Source organism: Vidua chalybeata, chromosome 21 (genome assembly GCF_026979565.1).
Source record: "Vidua chalybeata isolate OUT-0048 chromosome 21, bVidCha1 merged haplotype, whole genome shotgun sequence".
Classification (NCBI taxonomy): domain Eukaryota; kingdom Metazoa; phylum Chordata; class Aves; order Passeriformes; family Viduidae; genus Vidua; species Vidua chalybeata.
Window position 1 is genome coordinate 59536 of NC_071550.1, and position 10826 is coordinate 70361.

At 39.0% G+C, this 10826-nt stretch overlaps 2 protein-coding genes across 6 annotated transcripts; one reads left to right on the plus strand and one right to left on the minus strand.

Moving 5' to 3' along the window:
* Positions 1–641: 641 nt before the first annotated feature.
* Positions 642–3224, minus strand: LOC128798717 (uncharacterized). The gene is made up of 3 exons (XM_053962494.1): positions 3166–3224; positions 1187–1958; positions 642–945 (listed from the first exon to the last, which is right to left on the minus strand). Exons 1-3 carry the CDS (start codon positions 3222–3224, stop codon positions 901–903), a joined length of 876 nt encoding a protein of 291 aa, XP_053818469.1. The 3' UTR covers positions 642–900.
* Positions 1539–9554, plus strand: FBXW2 (F-box and WD repeat domain containing 2). 5 transcript variants are annotated; one of them, XM_053962088.1, is made up of 7 exons: positions 1539–2046; positions 3211–3720; positions 4948–5142; positions 5929–6062; positions 6657–6743; positions 7414–7583; positions 9022–9554. In XM_053962088.1, the coding sequence occupies exons 2-7, from the start codon at positions 3231–3233 to the stop codon at positions 9308–9310; spliced, it is 1365 nt and encodes a 454-aa protein (XP_053818063.1). In that variant the 5' UTR covers positions 1539–2046; positions 3211–3230; the 3' UTR covers positions 9311–9554. The 5 variants fall into 5 exon arrangements, with proteins under 5 accessions (XP_053818063.1, XP_053818065.1, XP_053818066.1 ...); XM_053962090.1 differs by having other exon boundaries at positions 1539–1787; positions 3303–3720; XM_053962091.1 differs by having other exon boundaries at positions 1539–1715; positions 3303–3720.
* Positions 9555–10826: the final 1272 nt, after the last annotated feature.

Sequence of the window (10826 nt, forward strand, 5' to 3'; positions counted from 1 at the left end):
TCACCTGTTTCACACACACAGGACTAATGACTTCCAAATTTGCAAAGTAAAAAGACAAGAAATCAAAAAGACAGGATGTAGCACAGAGCACTGCTTTTTCCATTTGAGTTTTCTGAGGTGCTGTATCATACCCATGAGATTGCTGTTTGTTTCTTAAGCTTTACCTATCTTTGACAAAAGCCATAATCTAGCTTTGGTTTATGTTTCCAGGCATCTTTAGACTTTTGGAGACCTGCTTCAGTTGGAGATCTTTACTCTGTAAACTAACACTGCAAAATAGTTTTTCTCCCTTTCTGGCTAAGTGTGTATTCTTACTGTGTCCAAGACCTTGCAATTCCTTTTGAAAAAGCAATCACGTTTTCTGAAGTATCAAAGACATTCTCTTAAGAGCTGCAACCCTTTTTGTGATTTAAATGCATTCCTAGCCACCTTGACAACAATAGGAAAAAAACCTTAAATCCATGGAAGACATGAATTCATCTCCATTTGGGATTAAGACTTAATTCTGTGGTCAGAATTAACAGAAGTAACAGCCACACAAACATCAAGTACTGCAGTCTGAAACTAATGTTACCCAGACTGCATTGTGTGCTTCTTCACTGTAACATGCACCGTAAGGAAAAGGTAGAGTTAAGCAAGGAAATTTTATTTATTTATAAAATTAGTTTTTATTTTACATCTTATTAAAAAAAAATACTGGCCCAAATACAATTAATATTCTCACATGGCCATTACAGTCAGTACAATAGGTTAAAAGAACACAGGAACTGAAGAAATAAGAGTAATTAACGATGCCTACTATAAAATCCCGAAATTCTTTGGGTTCCTAAGAAGGCCATAACCCAGTTTGTTAAGACACAAGCAGCACTCGATATGCCTCTTGCTTTAAGTAGGAGGATTTCAGATATCAGCAACCATGGAGCTGGACCCAGGCAAAGGCAAAACCTACAATTACAAAGTGAATGAGTTACAAAGAGAATAAATGCAAGTTAAGTAGGAAAAAGTAACTTATGTCCAAATTAATCAAGTAAGGGGGATGCAGTTTTCACGTTATATTTGTGCATAGTTCAACCAACACCGCACCTCTGCCAGGAGAGAGAATACGTGATTTTAAGTCAGTATGATAAACACTAGTGCATTTTTCATCATAATAATTACAGGAATATTCTTAACAAACAGAACTTGCCAAAACTTCGGGTAGGAGTCGGAAGCGGCGGAACCCAGCACGCAGCGAGATTCCTAAGCAGCCCCGTCTCGCCTGTGGGGGGAAGCGTCGACGCGCCCGTCCCCGGTCGCCCCTCGACGGCCGCCGCCAGGGGCAGCGCCGGTCAGCGGGAGCGAGCCGGGCGGAAGCGCTGAGCGCGGCGGCGGGGAACGATGACGTTCGGATGCGCCGGAAGCCGCCTGATCGTGGGAGCGACGGGTCGGGGAGCGCCTTCTCTCCGGTGCCGGCGGTTCGCCCAGCGCGGGCTTGGCCCAGCCCTCCCCTCCCTTCAGCGCCGGGCGGTCGTGAGGCCCTGGTCTCCTCTTGAGGGTGACCCCCTCTGTCGTGGGTGCCTGTAGTTTGTGGCGCGGGCTGCGGAAGTGCTGAGAGCCGGTCCTGCCGTGGGAGCGATGGCCGCAGGGAAGCACCCGGCCGTGCTGGGCTCCGGGAGTCCGCGCAAGCCGTGGCGACTGCCCGCCGACGGACACCCCGCACCGGGCTGCTACCTGAGGTGAGCGACGCGGAGCTATCGGCAGCAGCGGCGCTGACTCTGCGGTCCTCGCCGTGCTTTTTGCGCGTGCAGGTATATTGGGAGCGGGCGGGGGGAGCGGATGGAGCTGGCTGCGTAACACCTGGAAAAGAGGCTCGAGCACCGGTTTCAGCGGCCTCACAGCAGCCCTTAATTTCAGTAATAGCTTCAGTATTGACTACAACAAACGCATTGGGGCTCACGGAGTTTTTATTCGTAGCCGGCCTATTAGAAAATTTTACTTGGTTTAAAGAGAACACATGCCTGTTTCAACAGCAACTGTATTCACTGCCATATGTGCTGACGAAAGCCGGTAAGTGCTGTCTGCAATAAAAGTTACTGTAATGAACTTGTGATTTAATAGGAGCAGCTGCTTCTGTGCATTTGACATCCAGAACCTTCTTGTGTGTTTTACCAACAATTGCATGCTATGTGCAGCCTTTTATAGTGACGACTGTACTTTTCTGTACTCCTATGCCCTGTTAAGAGGTGTACTCTAAGATCTTATTCTATAATGGTAAAATGTCTGTATAGAAATAAACATGCTATTGAGTCCCACTCAGATACCTCAGTCCTTTCAGTTTGGGAGTGCTGTGAAATTCAGACAATTATCTAATGAATTAGACCTTCCAGAGAAAATAAATGTATCTTATTTTTTAACTGTTTACCTGATGTTTATCTTCTTAATCAATGGTCCCAGGTCACTGAAGGAACTTGAGATGTCACAGGATAGTATAAGTGCATTCAGGGGTGGTATTCAATTTCACAGTTAAGTCTCAGTGGAAATAAACTGAGAAAATGGAAAAAAAAAAAAAAAAACCACAACAACAGGATTTTTTAAATGCGTCTAGGTCAAAGTGGTGCAGGCATGTCAAAACTTATGCTAGACCAGCACAAGCTCAGGTCTTTACGTGGGCCAAATAGAAAGATTAGAAAGACTAATGTATCCTCCAACACAGTTTGTCAGACATCTCTGTATACTTTTTAAAAAACTAACTAGTTACCTGCTTTGTATTTAAAATAGTTCAGGATGGAGGTATGAGTAAATTATGTTAGTAACTAGCTTATCACGCTGCTTATGTGTTTTGTTTTTTTCCTTTTATCAGAATAATCCATGAGTAAACTCTAAGACAGTGTTTATCTGCTGTAATAGGTGTAAAACTTAAACTAACCCCTACCTGCTTGGACTCAGAATTTGAAAGTGTTAATCTAAAACAAGAAATATGTTAACATTCATAATGAATGATAACATTCACTAGCTACATAGAATTTACTTGTAAGTCTGCTGTGGGACAAATGATAGTTCAGGGTGCATGCAAATGCTTAGCCCTAACCTAAAGAATATTATTAAATGCATTTGGTCACTTCAATCTATGTGTTAACAATGCCATTTGGAATACTTATGTACCAGTAATAAAAATGTGATTCATACCTTATTTTCTGAACGGAACTAATACAGTATTTTGATGTATCACAGGTAAATTTTTCCATAACCTTATGGAGAAAAAGGACTTTGAAGCATGGCTTGATAACATTTCTATTGCATTTCTTTCTCTGACGGACTTGCAGAAAAATGAAACTCTGGATCACCTGATTAGCTTGAGTGGAGCAGTCCAGCTCAGGCACCTCTCCAATAATCTAGAGATTCTACTCAAGAGGGACTTCCTCAAACTTCTTCCATTGGAACTTAGTTTTTATCTGTTAAAATGGCTTGATCCACAGACCTTACTCACATGTTGCCTCGTCTCTAAGCAGTGGAACAAGGTTATAAGTGCCTGTACAGAGGTGTGGCAGACTGCGTGTAAGAATTTGGGTTGGCAGATAGATGACTCTGTTCAGGATCCTCTACATTGGAAGAAGGTTTACCTAAAAGCTATTTTAAGGATGAAGCAACTGAAGGACCACGAAGCCTTTGAGACATCCTCTTTAATTGGACACAGTGCCAGAGTATATGCACTTTACTATAAAGATGGACTTCTGTGTACAGGTAGGAAGGACAGACAACTTGGGAGTCTTAAAATTCTTTGTTTGCTCTTCCCCCTCATAAGATTAATGACAATTTGCTTTTCTTTTACCGGACAAAGTATTTTCATAGTGTGAATACAGATGATGATTTAAAATTACTTATTTTTTCAATTTTTGAAACACCTGGTGTACTAATAAACTCATTAGTCACTTTACTAAGAACACAAGGAGACCGATGTCTTTGTTGGATAAAGTAATAGTACCAGCAGGCATCATTGTCCCTGCCAATGGCATGGTGGTTAGAACTAAATGATTTTAAGGGCCCTTCCAATCCAGATTGCTCTATGATTTTGATCATGCTGTTACTATAAGCCCATTTGAGAAGTACAGATACGTTAGCTATCCTGTTAGATGATAGCTTTCAATTAAAAGGACTTTGGGCTGTGAGAGAACTCCAGTCTCCCAAAGCGTGGAAGAAGAAGTCATATCTTCTTTGAAACAAGGCTGTAAGCACTTTCAGTTCTTAACATAAGTTCTTTATGAAGTGCTGTAAAACTGGATTTAACCTTGCTACTAGTCTGACTTGCACATAATTTCAACTTCCTCCCTGAAGAGTAGAGACTTCAGTATTTCAGTTTGACCTTAAGATACAGACAGAATGTATATGAAGCCTTAGTATGAAAGAATAATAACAGAGTTACAATGAATTGCTGTCAGAGCATATTCCAAGGATTTTCCAATAATTTGGAATGACAATGTTATACACTAAGTTGGGAATACTGACTTCAGTCGGTCATTTGTTGGTACATTAGGATGCTTACTAGAAGCCAACAACTAGATTCTAGCCAGTCTTTCGCTTACCTACTCAGCAGTGAATATTATACACAGAAAACAGCATTGTCAAAACTTTCTGACAACTTTTGTAATGAAACCCCCAGGAGAAGAAGCAGATGTAAAGAGTCCAGGGTTTTTTTTTGCTCTCCAAAGCTAGCAGTTGAAAAAACAGGAACTTCAGGTAGAGAAAAGAAAGTGGCAGGATATGAGGCCTGTTATTCATCTATATTTCAAGGTTTAGTGGAACCCTTTCCTTCCTGGAAGAAACTAAAACTTGCAGTATAGTCAGTGGCTCTGCAAACCTGAGTGATGTGTCAGGTGAAACTTCCATGCATCTGTTTCAGTAGACACTATCAATCAGAGGTAGTGCCAGAATCTACCAATCTTGCATTTATCCTGTTGTTTTATATTCTAGGATCAGATGACTTGTCTGCAAAACTGTGGGATGTAAGCACAGGTCAGTGCATATATGGTATCCAGACACACACTTGTGCTGCAGTGAAGTTTGATGAACAAAAGCTTGTAACAGGATCTTTCGATAACACAGTAGCCTGTTGGGAATGGAGCTCTGGGGCAAAGACACAGCATTTCAGAGGACATACTGGTGCAGGTATGTTGAAGTTTTAAAATTGTAATTTCACCAGTGAAGTAGCATACATCATCATCAAACAAAATTAAGTTAGCATTTGTGCACTAGCTTTTTCGGTTTGTTCAGCCTCTGTTCTCTGTCACCTGAGTCCCCTCAGTTCCCTTTGACAGGGAAAGTGACCAGAAGAGATACACACTTGTCCTTGAATATGCCAAAGCTTAGCCACGTAGCATTTTGCAATTGCATGGAAGTAGCAATAAATGCCATGGTCATTCAGTAGCTTCAAGTCTCAAAGAGGTGCAGATCTTAGGTAGCAGAGCATACGTGGCCATGGCCATTCTTTCTATTCCCACATCGGACATGAGCTTAAAGCAAAGAGCAAAAAAAGGACCTGGGAATACATATTTGTATTGCCCTCATAATTAAATTCTTTGTTGTGTACTTAGAAATACCCTCAGTTCAGCTGTAGTTTTTTTCCTTTGTATTTATAAAATATACTAATCCTGTGGAATTCTTACTAAAACTCTGGAAATAGGAACTAGCTTAAGTTACACTTTGCCACAATCCAGCCATAAAGGAACCACTGATGTTAATGCTCTTAATTTGGGAAAAAAAAACCCAGTAATTTTGCAGTGTAAATGTAGGCATCCAGAGCAACAATTCATTTATACAGTTCAAGAACAATTAAAGATGTAGTAGCATATGAATTTAGAAGCTGCTGAATTCATATAGACACTGCTAATGCCTCACAGAAAAATGTATGCATAGAGACTAGTATTCCTTATTTAGTTCCGTCTTTGCTTGAAGTTTTTAGTGTGGATTACAATGATGAACTTGATATTCTGGTCAGTGGCTCTGCAGACTTCACTGTGAAAGTGTGGGCCTTATCAACAGGAACGTGCCTGAATACCCTTACTGGACACACAGAATGGGTCACTAAGGTGGGAATATTGATTTATAATTAATCTCACACACTTATTTGCACTAAATTTATAGCATGCTCCAAATTTTTATTTCCTAATCCTGCAGGTAGGTTTAGAATCTGAAGAACATCTGGAAATACTACAAAATAACATTTCAACCGAAAAAATATTTAAGCTGTAAATAAACCTTTCAGACCATTGAAGATATTTCAATTCCAAAGTAGCTGGGCTAATACTAGGAAGCAGTAGTTCAAAGACTGAATAAAAACTGGTTCTGAAAGAAGACGGCTTTAAAAGTTATATAAAAAATTTAATTATCTTGATAACAAAAATCTGATCATGAAACAATATTTTTACTCTGGTTATTTCAGAACTTGAAAGGGAGGTGACTGTACAGGTGAAGTATGTATGTTTGCTTATTAGAACAGTAAATTGTCACTAGTAGGAACAACAGGAGTGTAAACTGTAGTTTTCCTTTAGTTGCTAAAAAGTATTTATACTGCCTTTATTCATGGGTACACTATGCAGGTGGTCAGTGAAATGATAAAATGCAAATGAAAATTTGTTTATTTAACAGCATCAACATAAATCATTACTGTCCTTCAATTACAGGTCGTTTTGCAGAAATGCAAAGTCAAATCTCTTATGCATAGTCCTGGGGATTATATTCTCCTAAGTGCAGATAAGTATGAAATCAAGGTATGTACCATATATCATGCATATATTATTTTGGTACATTGGGAAACAAAAAGCTTGAGTAATTTGCTGAAGTTTACAAACAATAGAAGATTTTAGTTTTTCCTCACATTTCCCACTTTTCAGGCTGTGTGCAGAACATGAAATGCTTTGGAAGCTAGTTTTTCAATGCTCACTTTAGCGTTTAATTTTAAATGATAGCTCTACAACAATGGTAATGCAAAGAATCGGTGCTTCTAGGTCATGACAGTGAAGCAGGTAAATACAAATACTCTTACTGTTGGGGACTTTGGGGTTGGAGAGTGCTTTAAGTTTATGGCTATAGAAGTGCTTCATAACTGAAACATTGTTCAATTTCTGTCCCAATTGGATGGTTGATTTTTTTTTTTTTTTTTTCCCCTCATTCTTTAAAGTACCCATTTTCACTGGGATTTTTTTTTTTAGGCTAGAAATAACATGTGCTGCACCAATATTCTAAGACAAGTCACTTGAAGAATTGATGTTCCTACATGAAAAAGATAAATATTTCTGAAAAAACCTCATGTACACATTTACCTGATGCTTAAAAAGAGACTGTGAGGCTTGCTCTATTTATGTAACAGTTTATAATGTGAATTTTTTATAGGTTATAATGTGAATTTTTTTATGGTCTTAAATTGTGTTTTAATTGTAGATTTGGCCTATTGGAAGGGAAATAAACTGTAAATGCTTAAGAACACTGTCTGTTTCCGAAGACCGCAGCATCTCCCTACAGCCCAGGCTGCACTTTGATGGTAAATACATAGTGTGCAGTTCAGCACTAGGATTGTACCAGTGGGACTTTGCCAGCTATGATATTCTCAGGTAAACTGTTCAGTTTAGGATTCAGTCTTCATTAAATAAATAAGAAGTAGTTTACCAGTTTTAATAACTTAACTTAGATGTAGACCAAAATAATCTTGAATAAAATCCTGTAAACATCTTGCTTTACACATATTGAGGTTTAATTCTAATTTTGTCATCTGATAATACGAATAGTTTCATTGCCACTTTGGTTTCTGGCCACATGCTAGTTCTCTTTCATATTTTCATTCTGTAAGCTGAAGTGTTTCAGTATAGACTTAAACCAGACTACAATGCTGTAGTTATGAATGTGAAAATGTGGTGACGCAGAGCTAATGTTACCATGGATACTGCTATACTGACAGCCAAGCAGGAATTTCTGGGGGTCCTTTGATGGGACAAGAAATTTTTTTAAAAAGACTCTTTTTCCTTATAGCACTACTGATCCGTCACTCCTTCTAATGTTGTGGAATGACAGTGAAAGTTATCAGACTGCAGTTAAGGGACCGAACACGTTGGCATTCCATTTCCACATAAAGAATCGGGCTGTATGAGTTGGAAATGGTGGCATCAAAGATAGTAACTTACTAAAGAAAAAAATGCATTTTAGAACTGCTAGCAGACTCCTTAATTCAAATATCCTATGGATATCTGAAAGATCTCCAGAAGTGCTTCTTATCAGTAAGAATAACTGAGTAATGAGTAATTTCACCTCTTAGTTTACCCTCCCATCTTTCAAAACAGAAAGATGGTCTCTTACTGCTGAGAGCAGATTTTCATCCCCACACATTTTTCTGCCTCAGTTCTTTGCTTTATGTAATTCTATGATTGAACATGCCGGCAGTTGTGGAAGACTCAACTCTTCAATTTCTGTTCCAAGTTTTATTTATTAAGGGAAGACATCATAAAGGTGTTGGGGAAATAAAGAATACTTTTTTTTCTCCCCGTGGTTAATTTGCCATAAAACATCAGTAAAACAGCAGGACCAGTCTTGGACTAACCTGCTTATCACAAGAAGGCATGTCTGTGTTTTACTTCTGCCTTTTAGAGGGGTGAGCAAAACAATAACAGCTTTTACCTCTTAGTGTAAAGATATTGAGGCATGAAATCCAGATGGAAATTTACTGTAAAACACAAGTACATTTACTCTTTCGTTTGTTCGTGGAAATGGCTCTTTTTTTTCTTGTGCTCTGCAGAATAATCCCTTTCAAACCTTAGCCTTCACTTATGTTCAGATGGGTCTGTCCTGAATGCATAAAGTCAGAAGCGAAACCACAGGCCTGACTGTAGCTAAGCGTTCAGTTGCTTAACTTGAAAGATTTGCATCCAGTTCTTTCTAAATTACTTCAGAATGATGAATTTAGACATATTTTCTGTGGACACACAGGATTTGGTTTAGTAATTCAAGCTCATGACAACATTGTAAGGGAGATTCTAACACTGTTTTCTTGTCTTCTAGGGTTATCAAACCTCCAGACTTCTCAAATGTGTCATTGCTGGGCTTTGGAGAGATATTTGCTCTACTGTTTGACAACAGATACCTGTACATAATGGACTTGAGGACAGAAAAACTGATAAGCCGCTGGCCTTTACCAGAATATAGAAAGTCAAAGAGAGGTTCAAGCTTCTTGGCCGGTGAAATGTCTTGGTTAAATGGACTAAATGGCCAAAATGATACGGGCTTGGTTTTTGCCACCAGTATGCCAGACCATAGTATCCATTTGGTCTTATGGAAAGAACATGGCTGAAAAGTTCACACATACTGAATCTTCAGGAATTCATGGCCTATCAGCAGTGTGTCCATAAAATGAGACTTTGCATGAACCAAAGTTGCACATCCAATGGTATCATCATGCAATGCACAATCATTTACTTTTATTTGGGCATTTGGGAATGGGTTGTTTTGGAAATAATGCAATGCAGCATGCTAACAGTATTCACCACAAATTTTTGTCTATATTCATGTTTAAATATACCTATTTGGGCTCTGAAGTATAGCTTGTAATATTTAAACCATTCAAATCTGCTACCAAATCTGAAATCAAGTTGTGCTTGACCTGACTTCTGACCTTTTTTTTGTTGTTGAAACAGAAGGTGAAGCTACTATTTTAGAACCATAGGCTTTTGTACGTCTAACAGCAAATACTGGTTGCAGAGCATGGCTGCTTAACAAAAATGAGAAAACAGCAAACCTTCTCTCTCTCTCCAGAATCTTTCTCTTCAAAATGTTTTTCCATATGATAGCTTTAAATACTTAGCCTTTGAAACAGAAGAATCAAACGAGTCCTTTAACAAATACTTGTCCCCGTATTTTTGTGCTATTTGACATGTACTTAAAAGCTGTATCTAGATCACATGCTATAGAAATGCTTTAGGTTGACCTTCCTTCCTTTCCTTCCCTCCAGCCTTAATGTCTTCTGTTTTTACACAACTTGAAAACGTGAGTTTTCATGAAAATCGGCTCATGCTCTTGAAAAGACAAAACTGTCTAGCATTACTAGTGATTTTTTTCTTCCCACTATTCAAGGAGACATGATGTCATACTTAATACTGAATGAAGGCCAAGATTCCCAAATGTATGTGGTATGAATTACACCAATGAAGGGGAGTTTTCATATGCGAGAATCAGTATTTGAGTGATGCTGTAGGAGTTTCTTAAAGTCACAGTGGAGCAGTCTCTTAAATACAGGGCCAGACTCTTAAGCACTCAGTTTTTCCACCTTTACTCACATCAATTTACTTTGAAAAATGTTGTCTATACTCAAGGATTTTATCAACTGGAAGCCAAATTCACAACTCTCAATTCAAACTGCACTGTGTGGGGCATAAATCATGAGCTCACAAAAGTGAGCTTTTGTTCTCTCTCTCTCTCCCCTAAGTGAAGAAAGCTTCCATGAAAAAGAATGTTTTCAATAACTTCAATAACTTGTCCTGAAACCCAGTTCTCATCATTATTGATGTGGGAGTAACATAACAGTATCATTATGATGTGTGCTTCTGAAGGAACCACCTATACAGCACTGCATTAACTTTGAAAGATTAAAGAAAGGCATGCCAGAAATGTCCTTGCTTCCAAATCAGCAAATCGGGAAAACTTGGTTAACTACTTTTATTAGTGACCTTGATTTTACAGAGTCCACAGAGAAGTGGAGCACAAGATGGCTGAGGAACAGACCCAAGCTGAGCCATCCAGAAAGAATGGTGGCGAAAGGGAAGGTGGTGGGCATGGGATGGGGAGGCCCTGCTACTGTCTCCATCTAACTA